The sequence below is a fragment of the Serinus canaria genome, chromosome 5 (genome assembly GCF_022539315.1).
Source record: "Serinus canaria isolate serCan28SL12 chromosome 5, serCan2020, whole genome shotgun sequence".
Classification (NCBI taxonomy): Eukaryota; Metazoa; Chordata; class Aves; order Passeriformes; family Fringillidae; genus Serinus; species Serinus canaria.
This window is the reverse complement of record NC_066319.1, coordinates 30,924,907-30,948,071: the sequence shown is the minus strand read 5'-3', so window position 1 is coordinate 30,948,071 and position 23,165 is coordinate 30,924,907. Positions and strand designations below refer to the sequence as shown.

The 23,165-nt window shown below is 35.1% G+C and overlaps 2 protein-coding genes across 2 annotated transcripts in view; one reads left to right on the top strand and one right to left on the bottom strand.

Annotated features, from left to right (window-relative positions):
* Window positions 1–6,455, top strand: part of RYR3 (ryanodine receptor 3) — a 192,448-nt gene extending 185,993 nt beyond the window's left edge. Inside the window, 5 exon segments of the mRNA XM_050974944.1 lie at window positions 628–774; window positions 2,452–2,586; window positions 4,558–4,714; window positions 5,795–5,859; window positions 5,963–6,455. Coding sequence (XP_050830901.1) covers window positions 628–774; window positions 2,452–2,586; window positions 4,558–4,714; window positions 5,795–5,859; window positions 5,963–6,067 — 609 coding nt within the window. The 3' untranslated portion in view covers window positions 6,068–6,455.
* Window positions 6,456–9,481: 3,026 nt separating this feature from the next.
* The window catches only part of AVEN (apoptosis and caspase activation inhibitor), an 81,698-nt gene continuing 68,014 nt past the window's right edge, over window positions 9,482–23,165 (bottom strand). The window contains exons 3-6 of the mRNA XM_030240351.2: window positions 15,963–16,033; window positions 12,435–12,530; window positions 10,543–10,903; window positions 9,482–9,929 (exon numbers count right to left, since the gene is read on the bottom strand). Coding sequence (XP_030096211.1) covers window positions 9,811–9,929; window positions 10,543–10,903; window positions 12,435–12,530; window positions 15,963–16,033 — 647 coding nt within the window. The 3' untranslated portion in view covers window positions 9,482–9,810. The remainder of the gene's footprint in view (window positions 9,930–10,542; window positions 10,904–12,434; window positions 12,531–15,962; window positions 16,034–23,165) is intronic.

The window sequence follows — 23,165 nt, the reverse complement described above, 5'->3', positions numbered from 1 at the left end:
TATTTATTAAATTAATGGTTTAAAAGGTCGTTCAATAATTATTGCCATGTTACTTGCCCATATCAGTGAAAAACCTCTTTGGCTCAGCCTCAAGGAAAAAACCTTGAGGAGCATTCCCATTACAGTAAAAAAACTACACACACCCCTGGGACTGCTAGAAATCCCAGCCATTAAAAAGTGGGACGGACTTTTTACAACATAAAGTGATTGAGTGGAATTCACACGTTCCCAGGCTAGTCATATTAGCTCAGCAGAGCACCATTCATCTTAAAATAAGTTATTAGTACTACCAATCATTGGTTGCTCTATCAGCAAACACCTGCCTTCCCCATCCCTGCCAGTGCCAGCTGCTGTCAGGATACACAGGTTTTTCACATCCCTGTGATGTCTATTTTTGGGGTTGGTGAGTGAGGCTGGTCTCAGCATATTTCAACAGCAAAAGCAGGGTGACGTCCCCCCCCATCAGTGAAAATTTTCAAAAGCTGGGTGAAGTTTCAGCTGTTTAATCCCTTCATAGCCAAAGTGTGCTGCTACAACAGCTTGAATGACTCCAAAATGCTGTGTTCTGGATCTAATAATGTACATCAGCACCTGTTAACCCTCTGCCACTTTTCCCTTTCTCTGCAGTCATTTTTATACTTAGCTTGGTACACAACTATGTCTATCCTTGGGCACTACAACAACTTCTTCTTTGCTGCTCATCTGCTGGATATTGCTATGGGTTTTAAGACATTGAGAACTATTTTGTCTTCAGTCACTCACAATGGCAAGCAGGTGAGTGCTACATGAAAAGACTTGAAAATAAATACACTTTGTAAAAGTACTGGAAAAAACTTGTTGTAAAGGAAATATCAAAATGCAATTAATTATATCATGATAGGATTTATCACATCTTCTGCTGCACACTTAATGCATGCTAAAACCTATGAAATTAAAACAATCTATACCCACAAAGGGATGACAGATAAAGTGTTGTACACAACAGAAAACATATCAATTTAGAATAATATAAGAATTACTTCCTAACCAGTTCATTCTATTTTCTTAATGATGAGCTGATTGGTGATAAATATTAAGAACACACAATCCCTCCTTAGCTACAGCAGTAATAATGATCTGGGCACCGAGATTTCAATACCTGGCTAATAAGAATGTGCTTAAAGTGTGGGCATTCTGCATTGTGGCCCTTTGTCATGCAAAAATCAGGTTAATAAAGTGTAATTCTAAAACTAATTGTTAAAATTTTGCAGGGAATCATGCACTGATCTCCAAAGAATCCATGTTCCTAGTTAGCATAACAACAAAAAGCAAGCTTTACAGTTACTTTTAAACTCACATTTAAGAAATCTTAATTCCCCAAAATATCATTTCAAATATATACATTCCATTCCTTCTCAAATGCAGTAACATATATTCTAAGCCCACACCTATGCCCTGCTAGATTTGTCAAAACATTTTATACCACATGATGTTTTGGAAGAGGCATAAAAATATACCCACAAGGTGATGACGTGTTATCATCACACAAACAAATGAAATCTCAGATTTTATACTGTTCATTTTACTGCAGGATGACCAATTTCATATTAGGTTTAATGATTGTAATGACTTATGTATCTTCCTTATGAATTTTTTAAAAATGTAGTAGTCAAAACTGAGCAGAGTTGACAAAACTGTTTGAACTCAAGACTGTGGCTTTTACATTCTTAACAAGCAATGAATAATTTTTCTAATCCTGTTGCTTTTTTGGCGAGTAAATAAGAACACTGAAGACAGCTGCAGATTTCTGCATTGAAATGTTCACTTTGGGAGAATGCTGACAGATCTGCATAGCGATAATTGATCAGATTGTCCTTCAATATTCTTATGTTTCTTTTAAAAGTGTAAATACTGGTTGTTGCATTTTTTAAAAAATGTAGCTTTGAGTAAACTCCTCTCCAGAGCTGTATCTTCTAACACCAACTTCAACAGACAGTATAATCTAGTCTCATTAACTGCTAAACTTTTTCACCTAATGATTTTATTTCCTTACAGGCAGGACCTGGAAATTACTCTTATCTAAAAAATTTTCTCTCCATTTTAGCAATGGCTTTGCTAAACAGCTTTGGAAGAGAAAACAGACTATTATAAGTCTTTATAGGTCCTAATAAGTCCCAGCCGAAATTGTCAAATTATCTAAAGGGTTTTATTTTTATTGTATATCCAGCGTTTCAAGTTACTACAATGAAACTTTTGAACTAAAGAGTGTAAAAAAATGCTTTGGTGATACACACATCAAAGTCTTTACTAAAGACATCTAAGTCTTTAGTCTAAACTGCTGTCTTTAGTTTCCTTATTGGGAAAGGTAGAAAATGACTAATTTTCACTATTTAAGGCAATGCACCAAGCAGGCATGTCTCTTCTGACAAAATGATATTGAAACTTATTTTCATGTTATGTCTCCACACGCAGCTTGTGCTTACTGTGGGACTCCTGGCTGTAGTAGTGTACCTTTACACTGTGGTGGCTTTCAACTTCTTCCGCAAATTCTACAACAAAAGTGAAGATGAAGATGAACCAGACATGAAGTGTGACGACATGATGACGGTAACTAAAACATCACCATGTGCCTCAAATATCATCCTGAGTTTTCAAATGGATACTTTAGACAGAATGATGATTAAGGAGGGATGTGTTTGTTGTTAAATCCATTGGGTTCTTCTTCTCGATACACGTCATTTTGGAAATACGAATAGTCTTGAAATTCCCTCTGCATTCTCCAGTGGTCTAAACTCAACAGCAAATAGATGACACATAGGAAGACATTCTGAATTTGTCTCCTAAAAACTGTGGTTTATGATGTGCCACAATGCTTTTACAGCTGAGGATGGCAAACCCTCAAAGTAAAAAAGGAATTTTTTGACAAACTGGTCAGAGCTTCAAAAAGCAGCTGTGTTGTCACAACAAAGAAACCCCATTTGTTCCCCATGTTTGCAAGTGTGCAAGCTCTTCCTGTCCTTATTTAGGTTATATGAATTATGGGATGTTATTAGCATTAGTTATAAAAGCCTACGCCAAAATTACAATTAGTAATTTAGTCATGAAGAAAGAAGACAAGGGTTAGAAAGCAAAAATGACAACTTATTATGATTATCTTAATATACCAACTTATAATGTGATTTCTACCCATTGCCACTGAATGTTATTTCTGTCAAAATAGCACATACTGTACAGATATATAATAATGTATGTAGAGTATTTGATTTTCTTACTGTATACAGAAAACACAAATTCAGGTATTAAAAATGTAATATTCTGAGTATGGGGCCAGCCAATGTCTCCCAAGGAACAAACTCTCTGCCCTGTGTTTAACACCAGAGATAGACTAAAATACCTCAGAACAGAAGTTTATCATAGACTTCACAGAATGATCCTCCCTATTCTTGAACTTTCTTTTTAGCATTCAGTGCAGGTTAGACAAGCAAATTGTGGAAATTATGAAACCTGCCCAAACTTTGTGAGCTGAATACGATGGTTTGGTCATAAATAGGTGTAGGAATAATTAGAATAATAAAACTATACATTTTAAACCACTCTATCAAGTGAGGTAAATCAATTCTAAGCTGCACTTTTAAGTATTATTAAACTAGTACTAGGATCTTATGCCATCAGTAAAATAGCATTATAAAATAGGATGCATTGTTCTGTTTAGTGTTTGTTAATGCCAGGTTTAATACTCATTATTTAACACCCTGATGTCTAGTGTGACTTCAGAAAACTGGCTGTGGTTAGAGATTGATATTGGTTTTAACCCACACTGTGTAGCTGAAGGTGGTTTACAAGATTCTGCAGCCAATCATACAGGAACATCAGTAGTTTATCACTCTGGCAGAAGATTCCATTCAAAAGTACTAACAGACCTTAAATATGCAGATTATTAAAGATTTTTTTGATTAAGATTTATACCTTCAAAAATATGAGAATACTTTTGTAAAATGATTTCTTCTGCATTGAACTGAATGCAGGTTGTTTCACAGATCACAACTAATTTACAATATAATAAATCAGATATCTAGTATTGCAAAATTAATTTATCTAGTAACTAACAAACAGCTAGATCTACTTGTTGTGAACATCCCACTCTTTATTTTATGGCAATATTTTCCACATTTCTGAACTTCACTGCAAGACTTTAAAAGATGTCCTCTTCTTACTCAGAGAAAGAAATCACTATAAGGAGTAGAATATAGCTGAATACAGTAACAAATACAAGAAAAATAACCCCAGAATAATCTCAGTCTGAAATAAGACCCAGTGAGTGAGGAGCAGGTAACAGCTGATGCTGACTCCCCCTCTTAGTACGTGTGCCTGAAGGTGGAATCACATTAGTTAAGACAGTAACAGATTTTTGGTGCATGTGTTTGATACATGATCAATGATATTATGTGTTCTTGTTACTATTTGTTTGTTACTTAAATTGTCAAGAGAATTAGCAGTATAATTTGAAAAACAAGAAAAAAAAAACCAAAAGAATAGTTAATGGTAAGTGTATCTGTCATTTTCCTCTCTCTTTTTTAGTGTTACCTGTTCCACATGTATGTGGGTGTAAGAGCTGGTGGTGGCATTGGAGATGAAATTGAGGATCCTGCTGGAGACCCTTATGAAATGTACCGAATTGTCTTTGACATCACATTTTTCTTCTTTGTCATTGTTATCCTACTGGCCATTATTCAAGGTACCATCCCTTACCTTAGTAGACATTGTTCCAAATTAATTCATCATTGAAACCACATTTATGTTTGAGGTAAATTTAGCAGTATTGCTGTAAAGACTTATTCCTGAGTTTATAAAAACATTAATTCTGAAAGTAATAATTTCATATCAATTCATACATAATATGCCTTTTCCCAAATACTACACAAAGTCAAAGCAGAAGGAATAGAACTTACGTGGGTTGCAGTCTTTATGAACACATTTGTAACTATCCAGCAATGATGAACCTTGTGCAGGATCGCTGTTCTCCTATATTAAGCACTTAAACTTGGGAGAGCCTTGCTGAAGACATTCCTCTCACTTTTAGCCTGGAATCACCACAGCTGACTGGGGAATGGAGACTTTGCAGTTGGAAAGGGTAAATGACATGGAGAAAGTCACCATGGCCACATAGCCATTTCCTCCTTTCTTTAGAGGCTGACTTGCAGTTTCAATTGGTTTGCAATTGTGATTTACAGCAAACATGACCCCTCTTTGGTATGGGCAGCATTCAACACTCATTGCATAAATTCTTCTAAGGCTGTTAGGAAAAAACCACACTGTTTTATGGCAACCTGGTGGTAAAAAGAAAAATAGCACATCTATACTGAGAAAAAGTTACAAATGTCAGAGTCTCCAAAGTGATCCAATTCTTTTCTTAAAACATTGAAAGTGGAGGAGTAATGCTTCAAATGTGAAGCAGACTCACTAACTGCCCAAGGTGGGCTGTGGGAGCAGAGTTGTCTATGTTGAAAAATACTTGGGATATAAGAGTTTAATGAGGAGAATGAAAATTATTTTCATTTATGGGAACAAAATGAGTTTGCTTATGGGAACAAGATGAATTTGTGTAGGGTTAAATGAACTATTAAATAATAATATTGTTAATATAATATATTAATAAATAACATTATTTATTAATAATAAAGCACAAAAAAGCACAATCCTAAGACTGTGCCTGTATATATAAGTACACTAAACTCTAGACACTGGAGGACTGACATTACTTGCAATATGAATATTGCTAAGTACTGAAGTGTTGCTACTTTTCTATTTGAAACAGGTCTGATTATTGATGCTTTTGGTGAATTAAGAGACCAGCAAGAACAAGTGAGGGAAGACATGGAGGTAAGAAGCACATTACATTTTTCATTGCTCTTGTTCCCCTATATTGTCACCAATTAGTGTTCTTGAGTTAAAATTCATCTGTAACCACAACTTTTGCTTTCAGACCAAATGCTTTATTTGTGGAATCGGCAATGACTACTTTGACACAACTCCACATGGCTTTGAAACACATACTTTGCAAGAACATAACTTGGCAAACTATCTGTAAGTACATTTTAACAATTGGAATTATGATAGAGACCTTTCAGACGTAGTGTCATTTAGGTGCACACATTGCTGAAAATCCCAAGCCAGAATTCTATAAAACTGAGGAATATTTCCTCTCCTTTAGGGTCTTCCCTCCTCTATTCCACACTGATGGTTACCTTTAAGATGCTCACCTTACACATGAGGGACCTTAGTAGTATGAGTTCAGAAGGCACAACAACTCCTTATTCAGCTTGGAGGAAAGGGAGATATGGGAAAGGATAGGGGATAGTTTAATATGTTGCTTTAGTCTGGAAGTTTTGGTTGTGACTTCTGGTGGGTTGGTAATGCTGATGAGACCAGAGAAAACTGGCTTCAATTAAAAAAAAAAAAAAAAAAAACCAAACAAAGCAAATAAAAGCACTTGTAGAAAGTTCTTCAAAGATAAGCTCCAAAACATAATTAATTCCATTCCTATAGTTCGTTAGTAACAGTGGAGCATTTTGAAACCTTGAAGAACTCAGGAGCTGTACATGTTTAGACTATATCAAATTCCCAAGAGAGTGCTCTTCCACTTTCATTAGTGAATGAGGATATTAGAATTTCATTAGTAAGAGTATATTTTAAAAGTTACTCTTGTTGCATTAGTTACTCATACAACATAGATAACTAATTATACAAGCATAGCACCAGTAGAATGAAAGGAGAAGCTGGTGAAATCTTATATCAGTCTGGCTTTGGAATACTGCACCTGAACTTTTTTAACTTAAAAAAAAGATCAATTGCTTAATGTGATTCAAATTTATATTAATATCCATAGTTTTACTAGTCTACAACATCCAAGCTTTTCTTACTGTATCGAATTAATTAATTGTTACTTGGGAACCTCCAATTCACCATAAATTAAAAATGGCCACTTCCTTCATAATAGAATATATAGTGAGCAATCCTTTTACCAGGTTACCCTTTAATTAGACAACTGTTGAAATCAGTGTACTTTCCTTCCTTCACAATGAAAGCACATAGCCTCATTCCAAATTCACTGCACTGAAACTGACCAACCACGTATTACCTCTAAACAGACCACAGTTGACTCTCTGCAGTCTTCCTCCTAATTAGCTGAAGCTCTCAACATTTGACTGAGCTTAGGTGTTGGGGAAGGATAGGCTCAGCCCATGAGCTGTATAGCAGCAGTGCTCAGAACTCCTGGTGCAGCTCAGTATTTACCACACTTCTCATGCAGTAGCCATAGTAACCTCTTCCAAGGTGACATGTTGGAGCATATGCGCTCAGAATTTGGCATATGTCTAATTCAGGTATTGCTCTTCACACTGAAATGAAGGAAATGCTAAACTGCATTTTTCTACTTCTACAGATTTTTCATCTGCTTGCACTTTCACAGAAGACATGCTTCAGGACAGAATTTTCTCCCTTAAATTAAGCACTTTAGATGCCTAGTAGTGTAATTGCTTTGCTGGTTGTCATTATCTTCCTCACATACACCAGACTAGAAAAGGTCAGGCAGAGATATCATATTTCCTCCATTAATACCCACTTCATGTGCTTCTTTCAGGTTCTTCTTAATGTATCTAATTAACAAGGATGAAACTGAACATACTGGCCAGGTGAGTAGAAAATAAAAGTTAAGAAAAATCTTTAAGCTTATCTTTCAACATTTTTGTCTTCTCAAGCCTTGTAGCTGTGTACCAGCAGGTGGAACTGATGTACCACAGAGAAGTATGGATGATGCCACTCTCCTCAAGAGGCTACTGCCAGAAAAAGAAAAGGGTTAAAACAAAAGGGAGGGGAGGAATGCTGCACTGTGCTATTTCCCCCAGCAGTGAACTCTGTCAGAAGTCAGTTAGTAGTAATCTTACTGTCATCTTCTCTCTGAAAAGAAAATCTCAAATGCAACAGGTGTAGTTCATTCCCAAGAGGCTTAAGTAGTTAAGCTCCTATATTGATAGTCAAAATCTATATATATGTGTAGATAGACAGGTATTTGGGTGACCATATATTAGCATTGTTAGGCCCTAAAGGTAAATAAATAAGAAAATAACTAGAACTTAATTATATCTTATCACTAATAAGAAGCTCTTAGGCAAATGCTACAGAAGTACCTTTGCATCCATTCAAAGCAAAACACATTGCTTATGTACAAATTCGTCGACTGGTTTGCTCTGATTGATTGATTGATTTATACTTTGATATTTTACTAACAGAGGCTAAATTTCAGTAGTACTGAATTAAGAGAAGTATAAAACTCTTATAAACATTGTTGAGTTACAATATTTTGAGTTCCAGTGTCTATAAATTCTACTCCATGGTAGCAGGCACAATATGTGATTATTGTTAAAAGTTTATCTACTGTACTAACTGCACAGTGACTGGTAAAATAAATACTCTTTCTCATTTTCAGGAATCATTTGTGTGGAAGATGTACCAAGAAAGATGTTGGGATTTTTTCCCAGCAGGGGACTGCTTCAGAAAACAGTATGAGGATCAGCTTGGCTAATATCACAAAAGAAATGATTTATTAATGAACTGCTAAGATCCAGTAAACAAAAAAAAAAAAAAAAATCTGTTCTTTTTACAGCATAATTTCACAGCTTGTATTTGCTTTAAATGTCTTCAAAGTTCAAGACACACATAAAATTTGACACTATTTCAGAGGCTTTTTGTACCTACCACATATGAAACAGGTCTTTTGTTGGAATTTTAATTAGCAAAAACCATGCCAGATTAACTTAAGCCTTCCAGTTCAAACATGGCCTAAAATTATAACAACTTTTTAACTACATCATTAACCTGGTGTTTGGCAGTACAGTTGAAAGGGCTAAAAGGCATCTTAATTGCACATCTGACATTGAAGAACTTGAACATCAGAGACTGTACCTCAGAAAAAACAGTTCAACTAACTGCTGTCCAGTTTTTCCCCACAATATTTGCTAGTGAATGTATCAAGATACAGTTTGAAAAGCTTTAAGCAGTTAAAAAGAAATAATTTTCAAACACTTTGTCAACCTTGAAACATTAAAGTGCCTTAAAACCTCTGTAGACATAGCTATGCAAACTTTTTGTTAGTGTTCTAGATGAACAGACTCATTAACTGTATTGCTTTTCTGTCTTTCTGTATCAAATTGCACTCAAAGTTTGTTTATATACTACCTTCAAAAAACAGCTTATTAGATGCTGCTGTTAAAAGACATACACTGTATCAAAATGAAAATGAAAATTTAAATCTTAGGCCAAAATAAAACAATGCTCTACGGTCACCTGCAAGTAGAAGTTGCTAGGATTATGCTTTTTTTTTTTCTTCTAATAAAAAGTGCCCACTGCAATAAAGTATTATAAACCAAATATAACTGCTGCTGTCATCTTTCCCATTTTTCTACAATACGGAGTTTTTTGACAATGGTAACTAAAAACACATATATTCATTGTTCATCCACAGCTTTATTTTAAGGACTACATAGAGCAAGTACAAGCTGAAATAACTGTTCTATTTCTGCACTGTAGCCTGCTTCTTTAGCAAAGAAAACTCTAACTTCATCACAAATTTTAGACCTTTCTAACAATATCATTAGTCTTCAACAATTTTCAATCTTATCTAAATTTATTTTGGTTGCACAAAATTTTAAGTGCCAGCAAAGAAAAACAGGCATTTGGCATACAGAAAAAGGCAATAACAAGGAGATAAAGAAAGATTCAAGTTTCTACATAATGTTTGCTATATTCAATTATTCATATGAGGAAATCTGAGCTTCAGGCAATCATGCTGTCCAGCCAATCTTCAAGCTCCTCTTCAGTAACATCTTTAGATGAACTTTGTTGCTGCTGTGATGATGTGCTCTTCTCTTCGGGCATATCTACTTTTAAAGGCTCTAGAGAAGTAAAAACAAGATTGAAAATCTGGAAACCAATCCATACTACCTCTGTCCTGCATCATTTTGCTTTCAATGCACAACTGACTGTATTTAAACACAATCTCTCCTTCTTGAAGAACAGCAAGTCATATTCCAAAAATAGTTTCCATGCTAAACTTCATTTTGTAAAATCAATGCTAGTAAAGTTTGAAAGTAGCATTTAGGAGAAGCCATCAGACATAGCTGTCAATTCTTCTGCACACCATTAGCACAGTGAACTAAAGGCTGATGAAGTTACATAAAAACTTTATCTTCCCTGCAATAAAATAGCAGTACATTCTCTAGCAGTACACTTTTCTTAAAATTTAAATTTTTGCTAAATCATAAACCCAACGCTGTTTTGCAGATGAATTTCACTTAATGTTTAAAGTGAACTGGCAATGGTGAAACTTTAGGTTAGTGAGGAGTTAAAATGAACAAATGGGCCTGAACACAGTCCCAGACAAATGAAATGTAGTCTGACAGAAATTATGATAGCAGCACTGTTGACTGGCTAATCAAAAATTCAAAACCATCACCAAAACAGAGAGCAATGGAAATTAAATAAGGTCATGCTGGGGAGAAAACTTACCATTTTTCTTACAATCCATTTTCAAATCTTTCTCAGCTGATATGCTGCAGGATAATGTACCTGACACAGGTCTATTTTCTGTATTAATGGGAGCCTCTAGATTCAGGAGAAGATCTAGTTCTTCATCCAAATGGTCAGTGTCTTGATTTGATAGTGGATGGACTCTTCGAAATGATTCTCTTGCATCTGCCCTAGAACCATTTTTACTCCCAGGTTCTGATGGAGCAGCAGAATTACCAACAGGATGGGAAACCAGCCCGGTTTCACCTTGAGCCAGAGACTTTTGGAACAGCTGCTCTCTCTTCTTTCCATCTTCAAAAATTTTAGATTTCATCTGTGGGATCTCCAGAGGTGTTGATGCCTATGAGTACAAGAAAGGACTTGAGTCCTTATAATGATTATCTATTATTACTATTCTGCCTAATTTGGATTATAATTCATACTTGCTATATTTGATCACTTAAGAAGGTACAGGAAATTTGTGCAGAATTGAATTCAGAAGTAAAAGTAAACTAAAGTTATCTTGATACTTTTGTAAAAGCAAATGCAAAATACAAACTCCATTTATCCCTTACTACAGAATATGAGATTGTATGCTAAGACTGGCACTGACACAATCATAGAATAGTTTGGTTTGGAAGGGACCTTAAAGATTACCTGTTCTAAGCTGCCTGACATGGGCAGGGAACTTTCCACTAATCCAGATTGCTCAAAGCCTCATCCAACCTGGTATTGAACACTTCCAGGGATAGGAAGTCTATAGCTTCTCTAGGAAAGCTGTTCCAGTGCCTCATCACTCTTACAATCAAGAACTTATTGAAATCTAATCTAAATCAACCCTCTTTCAGCTTAAAGCTACTTCCTTTGTCCTATCTATACATGCCCCTGTGAAAAGTCCCTCTTCCAGCTCTGTGTAGGTACTGGATGGTGCTGTAAGGTCTTTCTGACATCTTCTGCTCTCCAGCCTGAAGAGCCCCAACTCTCAGTCTTTCTACACAGGAGAGGTGCTCCAGCTCTCTGATCAACTTTGTGGCCTTCCTCCACACTTATTCCAAGAGGTCCATGTCTTTCTTGTGCTGGGGACCCCAGATCTGGATGCAGCTCTCCAGGTGGGATCTCACAAGGGCAGAGCAGACAGTGAGAATCACCTCTCCAATCCTGATGGTCAGGTTTCCTTCGAAACATGGTGCACACTGCTGAATCATGTTGAGCTTTTCATTCACAAACACCCCCAAAGTCCTTCTCCCTATGGCTAGTCTTAATCCTCCTGTAAGGGCCATACTTTTCCTTGCTTGGACAACTGGAGCCTTTGAAGAATTTTTTTATATTTAAATCTCACTGGCTCTTCTTCCCTTGTATTAGTATTTTCTTTTTCACAGTTTGAAGGAACACTTTACTAATATTGTTGCAATCCTGCCACTGGTGAATAAATGACACTTTCTTCACCTGCACACTTGACAGTTTTACCTATAAGGATTGATTCATGGAGAAAATCACGTTTGTTGATATTAGTTACGTAGAGGATTAAATCACAATTAATATGCTTAGCAGGAAGAATGTGAAAGCACTTACAAAATTTTGGTGCAAACTTTTAACAGCTGCTAACAAGAGAAGCAAACACAAAAACAGTGGAATCATTCCATGTCAAACACTCTGATACTCCACCTCAAATCTAATATGCTGAACATCCAGATATTTTGTTTAAGGCCAAATAGGCACACAAAATGTGTCAATAGAGCAGTATCCTGCATTACATGCCACTTGACACACCTGTCTAAATGAATGCACTTGCTTATATAATACATTCTACTTCTGTTTGAAGACTAATCATTCTTGCACACATTATTTCTCCTAAAATATTTGCATTTTCTTGTGAAATTTCACAGCATTACCTGCACAAGGTCAGCAGCTACATTCAGCCTCAGATGTAGAGGTAGTTCCTGAAGGGCCTGGACCAAAGACTGGCAGTCAACAGAAAGTGCAGAGAACTGAAACACAATTCAACATATAGTACACTTGTGAAAAAAAACCACAACAACCAACCAACAAAATACCCACCAAAAAAACCCCTCATAATTTAAATTATTACATTCTCCTATCACATACATTCAAGAAATCTAATGAAATACAGAAATTAATAGTTTAACATACACTTTTATGAAGCAGCTTAGCTAAATAATAATATAAAAACACCTAAAATGCATATAATCACTTAAGGTTAAAAAACAAGGTATAAATAGAATGCTCCTTAGACAATACCTTGAAATTCCAAAGTAGGAAATAGTTCAGGAAGTTGACAATGGCATAAGAAGCTTTTCCTGCTGAAACATCTTTTGAATCTTGTGAAGCTTTCATGCAATGTGAAATGCCATTATTTAATGAATTGCCATTATTTCCTAAGCAATCATCCCATGCAGCTCCTGTGTAGCTAAATTTAATGCCTCAACACAGGCCTTTTCATACTTCCCCATCTTTTCAAATGTTTTGATATTTCCAAAAGCAACAAAGTATATAATTACAAACACTTCTAAAATGACAATCAAGAAAGATATGCTACTGCTGCTAAATGAGAACTAATTACTGTGACAGGTACTGAAGCTGCTGTTTCTCTTGACCCTTTAAAAAAAAAATTCACACAAAATGGACCAGCAATATTTGTAGTTTCTACAGAACAGACCAGATTTCAGTAGTTTTAAACAGATTCCAAGCTCAGGGTACAACAGAACATTCTGAACACGTTCACCATGGATAAACTGGCAAAGATAAATCTGACATCCATCACGTATTTTAAAATCTGACAATGAAATGCTTAAGTTCAGTCTATGCTCTCAGCCTGTGTTTTCATGGAAATAGAGAAGATGCTTCCAAATCTCACTTGAAGAGACAAAAATTTGTCCCTCTCAATATGATGTGGACTGGCACAGACATTTAGAAGTCCAAATACTCATAAATTAGGAGAGTTTTGTGACATATCATAAGAGATTTGTCAAAGAAATTCATACTGCTTCCAAAAGCCAGTCAACACCTTTTAACAGGCATTTAACACCTGCACAGGAAGCAAGAATGAATATCAAAGACATGGTGTGTTCTGACAGAGTATTTGTAAAATTAAAATAAATTTTTAAAAGAAACAATGTAGTTGATTTAACAGTTTCTTTTTCCAAATTGAGGTTCTGGTATCCAGTAATGAGAATAAAAGGACTAAAAAATTATCTAATTTAAGAATTTTTCTTCTGTACTGAGAACTTCATTTTACAATGGATTAGTGGTCACCATCAAAGATGATAGACTGGTGAAAGTAACCTCACAAAGTCTCCAGTAAATAATTCTTTTAATAATTCAGCAATGAACTAGATGTTCAGAAAATACAGTTGTTTTGACAGATATCAAGGATCAAATGTAGCTTCTGCACAGTTGCAAAAGACAAGGAAATTGTATGAATCTTGTAACACAAAAAATTCTAAAAAATAGAACTGAATAACAAATATTTAAATGCATTTTGGAAGAGCTATGTATACTTTCAAAAATATTAACATGAGTGAACATTGCAAATGAAGGTAAAAACATGGAGATAGGGAAGAGGAGGAAATGTTGAGGATAAAGGAAAGGGGGAATTTTGGAAATAACATAATAGGAGAAGGAATTTGATATCTAATCTAATTAGATATCAAAGATATCTAATCTAGTCTCTAATTTAGAGACTTCTCTAAAAGTGGTGTTCTAATAAAAAGAATAGGGATAAAAGCAGTACTTTTATAAATAACTGTGCTTTTTCAATTGCAGACTATTATATGAATAAGACCGTGATTTTTATTGCATTTTAACAATATGCAATGGAGAAAATGCAAGCCCACTTTTTGTGAAAATGAAAGATAGTATTCTTAATAAATTGAAATTCTGTTATTGTTGACGTCACATTTCCATTCTACATTTGAAACTGATACTTTGCCATTGCTTTCTACAAAAGATAGACAATGAGAAATATCTAATAATTCTACAACTAGTTCTATGTCTTTTCTGCTTTATTCTGTTTCTTCATAACCAATTTACTTCACTTTAAAATTCTTAGTCATGTACATAATGTGTAGACAGGCAAAGAACTAGAAAAAACAGGTGAGTTAAGAGGCAAAGGCCAGGAATGTGGCAAATGGTATCTAGGATAAAAATTGGACTTGGATCTGTCTTTCAGGAAAAAGAAAGATGGGATGCAAAAAAAAAAAAAAAAGAGAGAGAGAGAGATACCAGGCTAAGGATCAGAGACAATGTGAAAAATTAGAAAATGCTGTGAAACAATCTGGGACAGGATTCTGGATTAATAAGAAATAAGAAATCAATGGAAGGGTAATGGTGACAACATGTAGCTTCAGTCTGCTCACAATGGCTTTAGCCATTCAGGAATTAATTATTGTGTACTAATCACCTAAATACTTTAACGAAAATCCTCAGAGGAAATTATGAAGAAATTAATATTTGGGATATTGACACCATCCTGCACACTAGGAATGGAAGAACTGATTTTAAAAAATAGTCACTGAAAGCCTGTGTTCCAGTAAAGAAACAGGTGGTGGTTTGGACAAATGCTGTATTTGGGTTTAGTTCCTCACTTTAATTTGACTTTGCAACTCTAAAGTACCTTTAAATACCACTTCCCAGGGAATAATTATGGTAATATTTTAGAAAATAAATAGCAAATCTTTAAAACTTGCTGTTGCTTTAAAACTTGAATACATGTGGATGTTACAATAGACACTCAAGCAGAGTTTCACAGCAGTTCTAAGAAAAGCCTAGAAGACAAAAGCATTTGTTTTGCAAAAATTTAGGTGACTTGGATGAGGAAGACAGCTGCAGAGATTGAGACACTTTAAGGTATTCTGATAGAGAAATCCTTATACTGCTATGCTCCCTTTTATTCAAGCATAAAGAATTAATATACAAAAAATCTAGTTGGTGTCCTAATTCTATAGGGCATGACATCTCATCCAGAGGATATGAACTGTTAATTTGAAGGGCCTAGAACACTTCACAGTCCAATACATGAATATACTCCTACAGGTTTTATTATAGTCATTCTATGAAACACTTTTCTGTTGAATACAGCTGAAAAAGGAAGGCTGAATTCCTATGTCAGTAAAGCAAAGAGACAGTCTTATTTCTCTTCACTGGAGGGCTTTCTTGTTCTTTCCTCCCAACATAACTTAAAAATCGAGCCTGCAGCTTTGATTAGCCTTCAGTAGAATAAAAAGGACAAGGCCCAAGGACAAGAGCCTCCAGCATTAGAGAGAAGTCGATAAAAATATACAGAATAAAGAATAAAGAGTGCTATTGTTGTATTAAGAATTTGCTGCTGAAGGCACAACTGCCTAGATATTCTGTTCCAGGTAATTATCTATCAAAAATTATTTACATGATAATTCTGTTACCTGCTTATGGCATATACTTTCTTTATCCCATTCTTTCTCGTCAGCAAATCGAAACTGTGTAAAGGAATCTCCTAAGGAAAAGAAGTAAAAAATATATTTATTTTAAAAAAGAATAAAAATGGGTTTTTTTGAACTGGCTATTTCTTTGCCAAATAATGAGAAACAAGAGATCTAATCATCCTTCAGGTGGAATTTAAAATTTATTGGCTGTGAATTTTTAAAATTTTTTAAATATCTAAAGTGCACTTCTAGTTTATTACATTTCATGTATTGTGATTGGGTATGCAAATATAGTCACACACTAGCAACAATGAGTACCTGGCATGTTTGCCATCATAATTTTCAGAATGATTACAGCAACAAAGTTACCTTCTCAGCTGAATATTTATATAAATACTTAAGGCCATTACCATGTCCAGCTTGACTATGTATTTCTTTGTTTTCAATTGCTTTAACTAACACGGCTCAGCAGTATTGTGGGGATACAGAACCTTGCCTGATCAGCTATGTTTTGGTTTACATCCAGATTCTCCAGAGATTACTATTTTGAAAGCAGCCACTATCAAACAGTACGAGTGCCAATAATTAAAAATAAGCACTGAAATTAACAATTAGATATCTAATAAGGTGGCTAATTTTACAAATGTTCAGTTCATACAATAAAAACACCAGGTTCCATGCTTTTTCTAGGGATGCTCAGCAGTGTGGAAAAATAAGACCACATATCTTTATGCATCTATCTGCACATGCAAACACTTAATTTGAGCACTCACAGCTGTCTCACTACTGACAAAAGCACCTCCCCGTTCACTACACAAGAAGAAATAAATGCCTCTGTTTCAAAATATCTAGAGTACTGTTAATCCATAATAACTAATTCTGAAAACCAAATAAATAAAAATATTAGTCTCCTGATTTAAAATCGGGTATGAAAATGTGCAAATTAATGTTTTAACAACTTTTACTTTAAAGGCTCTATTTAGTTAGATTTGCAAAGAAGTCCTACCAAAAGCAAAATGGTGCTCAAAGTCTTCCTACTACTAGAACAAATGCACAGGAACTTTCTTCCAATATTCCCAAGACTGCTCTAGTTATTGCTCACACCGCACCAAGGAGGAAACAGGTTTTTCTGCTCTTATAAACTAGTAAAATTAATCTAAAGGATTAGTTAAATGCTTTCAGTATCTGAGAACGACCAGATGCAAGCTAGCTAAATCAAACTACTTCATCTGGAAAATCCACTGGGGTTGAGAACTGGTTTATGACTGTCCACACTCACAAAGTTGGTAATCCTGGATCCTCAGTTTGATATTGTGTTACTGAATTAGAGTGTGACTTAAATTGCAGTTTAATTAGACTCTTTAAGTAGGCTAACAAAGCATGCCTTTGAAATGGCATAACTACAATTCACAGTAGCATATTTAATGCAAATGATGTCAGTGAGAATGTTAGTCTAACCAATTATCTTTTCACAAGTTCCTTTACCCTGAAAATAACCTCTTTTTATTCCATGAATAGTAATCAAACCACTTGCAATAACTCTTGAGTTCCTTTCAACATAAAAAAATATTTTTTTTCTTGAGAATAATTTTTATGTTACCTGAAAATACAATTTGGCCTTCAAATACAGAATAGCTGAAAATAATGCATTCAAGTAAACCTTACACATGGTCTTTGGTAACAGCCATGATAAGCACATAGTAAACAATACTGTTTATTGTTTAAAATGTGAAATTATTATGAAATTGACAGAACTAAACAAACCATGCTTTCCTACCACTTAAATATATCATAAAGCTAAATCAATTTATTTAAATAAAAGGTATCTTTCAGTTTTTCATTATCCCAATTATCTTTTCCTACAAGTATTCATTGAACAGCAGAATCAAAACACGTTCTACCTGTAATCCAAAATAAATATTTTCTCATTTGTGAAACTTAAAGACTAAAAATAGGAAAAAAGGGAAGAAAACCAGTTTTTAGCAGAGAAAATTCTATTAGTGAATGATTTTGTTAATTTAAAACCCCTCTCAATCCCATAAAACATTACCAAAGACAGAGGAAAAATACTCTGTAGTCTTAGAGACTAAATTGGAGGATGAAAATAGCAAGGAATTAACATGATCCTTCTAAGATTGCCATGGCTGTAAAGAAGTGCTGCAAGTGCAAATATTATACTCTAAATCCACTTTTTAATCATAATCTCTCTTTTAGCCCCCTTTGGTTACTGAAAGGTGCTATAAGGTTTCCCCAGAGTCTTCTATTCCTCAGACTGAAATCCACCAACTCCTTCAGTTTATCTCCACAGAATACTGATAGCAAGGATGTTTGGAGCCTGCACTGCAAACTATACAGGATATTTGCAACCAGATTAAAAAAGAATAATATTCTACATTATTTCCCTGGCATAACTATGCAACAGTACTAGTCACATTCTAAAATAAAAACATCTGACCAAACAGCAGAATTATCTGACCGAGGCTAAATGACACCTTCAAAATTTAAAATGTGTCACAGAGAAAGGAGTGAGAAGAAGGATCTGTTGAAATCAGTGCTGGTTCTGGAAAAAGAGTGTCAATTCAGGAAGAACAGAACTAATTTAACACATAAAGGAACTGTAGCCTATTGAAATCAAAGACATTTTTTTTCAAATGAGAAGCAGGGTGAAGCCAACAAATACCAAAATAAATACACAATGATTCAAAAAGAAAAAATTCTGAAACCACACACAAAAAAATCCCCCAGGAAACAAATCTTCTTATTAAAAACTAAAACAGAGGCTAACAAGAGTCAGGATCTGCATGATCTAAGACAACTTCTTGAAAGAAGCAAAATATTATGCACATAAGCAGGATCTAGTTCATATAATCTACATGCACTTCCAAAAGCTCTCACTGACATCCCACTCCCTTTCCTACCCAAGACTTCAGAGCAGCAAAAAGAAGAGGAGGCTTTGTATGAATAACTAATTATCCTAAAGTAGAAAGAAAAGAGTAAATGGCAAGTTTTCACATCAAAAGAAACAACCTGTGTGATTCTCTGGGGTTCTAGCTGTTTAATCTCGTCCCTCTAAACAGAAGAGAAGAGGAGAAAATGAAGTCACAAAATTTGCTGATGATACCATATGTTAGTGCAGATGGAGGCAAGCTGTGAAGAATGACATAAGAACTCCATAAGACTGAGAAAATAGATTTCAAAATGGCAAATGAAGCTCAATACTGAAAATGCAACAGGCAGTAATTCTCAAAGAAAGCTTAGAGCTAACCAACCCCATTCCAAATCAAAATCAGTGCTACACAGTGTGCAAAGCAGCAAACTGTGTAATTCCAAAAAAGGCAGGAGTGAACAGCACATAGAACTCTATCACTTATTACCTCAAATACTGTGCAGAGTCTTGTTTTCCCAAGCCCAATCTCAAAAAATGTGACAACACTAGAGTCGGCACTGAACAGATTCTGGATTAGAAGCAATTTAGTGCCTTAAGCCAAAGAAGGGGAACCAAGGGAACATGAAAGAGATCTAAAACCAGGAAAGGCATAAAAAGGGCAGATGGGGACTAACTGCTCACTGTCTCTTCTCACCTAGAGGCAGCAAACGAACCCAGCAGGTAACAGATGCAAAACAGATAAATCTTTGTAACATGAAGCTGGGTTGTGGGACTCCACACCACCAGACAGTGCAGACAGCACAACATGCAAGGAGGGATAGAGGATAACTATTTCTAAACACAAGGATTGCACATCTGGCTCACATGTGTCCCTTAGACATAAAATATTGCAGGGCAAGAAAGTATGTGGGAAAGTAGCTTATAGTATAGTACATTCAGGTGCCTTAGCTCAGGTGTCTCCAGATGGACCTTGGGTCTGCTTCAGTAGAACCAGTCCTAAACCAAAGCAAATAGCTAGGGTTTTACCTTTAGAGCTTTACTTGTCTCCTAACTGGTTATTTTTCTGCAAGAAAAATATGGAGGAAACATAGCAATTCATAAATTTATTTTTAGTCTGTAGCTATGTTCTTTAAAGCCAATGCAAATTTCTCTTTTTTTATTTTTTCCACATTTCATTAAATTTATCACTATTTTTCATACGTAACTACTATAGCTTTTGGAATGCTGCAAAAATGCAAAATATTAAACTAAAATTCATTGAACAAAAAAGTGTCTTCCAAATTTCTCACAACTACAGTAGCCTGGTTATTCATAAGCACCAATCCCATCTCCTCCAGTATTCACTTTTTTTACTGAATAAACAATAATATTATATTTAAGGTTAAAGCTACTGGTTTCCCCATAGGTAAGCTTAAACTTTTCATTAATTTTAAGCTAGTCACCTTAAATATTTACCTTCTTCCTGATGCTTTATGACATTTTCTAGTGTCATATTTTTCAAGCCACTAATTTATAACATACTTAGTGATTTTTAAATGTCACTGCAGCCAACTTGCAATATTAGACAAAGTATATAAATCCACAGAGCATACTGGCTTTTGAGCAGTATAATTCAAGTAGGCTGGGAAAAAAAGAAAAAGATTGCTGCATAACTTAATAATAAAAATGAAGCTTAATTACTGCACAAATACACAAGATCACTGAAATTTGTGAGTATTCCTAGGGGTAGGGACAGAAACCCCTTTGGGTAAAAGAGAGAGAACTCATATATTTTGATAAGACTAGATCTGACAGAGGAAAAAGTAGCTTAACAGAAGAGTTTGTGATCCGCACAGACTGACAGCTTAAGGGAACTAATGATCTGGCCCTTTGGGAAGACACTGCCTTCTCCAAGCTCATATAAGCAACTAATGTCAGTCCAGCACATGTCCATATCAGGATGTAAAGCTGAAATTCAACACTGGAAGAAAAGAAGAAATGGCAAGGTTCCCACCCACAAAGAAAGATTTGCATAACGTCAAACTGCAGAACTCAAAAGAGGAATCCATTTGCATTTGCTGGCACAAGGTGCTCTTATATTCTGGCTTGTGAGGAGAGACTCATGAAAAGAAAAGAATCCAAGAGGAACAACATTCAATCAGAATGAAAGACAGTCATCCCAAAAGATCTCTGGCTTGCCCTGCCTACTTACAGGAACCAAAGTATGGTAGCCACAGAGAATGGGCACTGAAGGATAAGAAGAACAGAGAGGGATTCACTCCTATGCTTTCTAGTAAGCAAAACTACTGCCTTGAGACCTTGAGACAGTACCTCACACAACCTCTATAAAAGCAAAATGAGAGCTTGGATGAACAGTTTAGTTTTATACTGAAGTGAGGCTAAAGCTGAAACAACACCCTTCATTGATACTTTAGACTGTACAGCTTACAAATAATTCATCATCCTATCCTGCTAAGATTTGATATTTTGAGTAGCTAAAAAATATGTCCCATAATGGGCAGCAAAACTTCTGCCCTTCCCTTAGAGAGGTTTGAATTTTTTCTAAATTACAAGAAGACCACATTTTGCAGTGTTTCCAAATCCAAAGTTTAGGTAAAATATGTGTTTCAAAATCACAATAAAACTACTACTGTTGTTTAGATACCTCATGTCATGCTAGATACAAGAAAGAATAACAGAAACTGCATGTCAATAGCTTTTGCTGAGTTGCAGGCTGGCACTCACTGGACTAGGTTCTTTACCTTGTCCTATTTAAGAAAAGTTCTTCCCAGTATATTCTTCATTAGGATTATTGTTCATCATACCTCCTGTGTGAACAGTGCCCACAAACACATTGCTGTATCATGTGCAGGAGATGAGAACACCATTGGATCAGATTTATTCTTGCACTTTTCCATCTAAGAGAACTTCATACCTAACTGTCATGGAGTTAGATATAAACTGCTCTTAGGTAGCTAAGATTAGCTGCATTGCATAAATTTGCACTAGGATTACTACTGTTTTCTGTAAGCAGGCTGTCAGAATATTTGGTCTGAAAACTTTGAAATTCATTATGCAGCTTAGTGGTCCAGAAAAGGTAGGAACATATAAAATAAGTCCCATTTATTCCACATTGTACCTCCACCCACAAAAAATCCATTTTCAAAAAAGAATGCCCAAAATCCTACAACAGTAATCTCAGCAAAAACAAATAAGCAAACTTAATAAATACTTTATTTTAAACATCTTGCTAGTTTTTAATTGCAATAATAACCAGTAACTAACACAGAGAAAAAAATATCTCTTATCTGCAGTCCTTACATACCACACAAACACTGGAAAACTCTTTTGCTATCTCTCTTCCCTCCAATTTGATAGCAGACAAATCATAGAGGTTTACAATACATTTGACAGCTGAACATTCAAACTTCCAGTTTAAGCATTTAAAGACATTCTTAATGCTGAATGGTAAGTACACATGTAATTTGACACCCCTCACATTATTAAAATTTCAAAACAGAAAAAAAATCTAGATTCTTCTTAGTGCTACAGTTTGATTCCTTATTCTTTGACAGAACTTTTACAACAAAGAATATAATAGAATGATTAATAAATATTCTTTATGATGCTGTTCTGACTATTTTTAATATCATCACATCCAAATTAGTACTATCATTCCCTAAAGCACAATTCACTATTCATGTAGGTGGTACATTATGCTCTGTCTATGGGACTATCTTTCAAAAGTATTCATAAATTATACACAAATGTGCAGGCCTAAAAATATTCAAGCAGTTTGATATAGTGAGTATGAGGCTTGGCTTTCTTGCATTTATGGGGGGTTCTGCAAGATATGAGAAGTCATAGTACTAACATGAGCTTGCCAGATTTTTTTTTAATCAAACAAGAAAAGTAGCTTCATAAAACAGGAGGATTTTCTTCTGAAATGTTAATAAAATTACCAGGATTACAATTAGCAAAGATTGTAAAGCTCCAGTTCTGTCAGCATGCAAGAGCCTCGAAAGCATTTATTTCACTGTGTGTGCAAGTTACTCATATCCCTCCAAAGACAGTAGTGGATTGACTTATCAGAGAATTCTGAACACCAAATTAAAATTAACAGCAGATTGGTAAATCTTCACTTGTGGTAAAAAATACAAGCAAACAGCATACTAGATTTGCCTTATCAAAGACTTAGAAAGCCAATACATCCTTGGTCCAAAATTTACAACAGTGTGTTTTTCATCATTACCTACAGTGGAGTTTTCCCCTTGCCACAAAGAAATGGTCAATGCAAAGTTTCAAAACCCGTATTAAAAGAAATTAAAAGTTCTGCA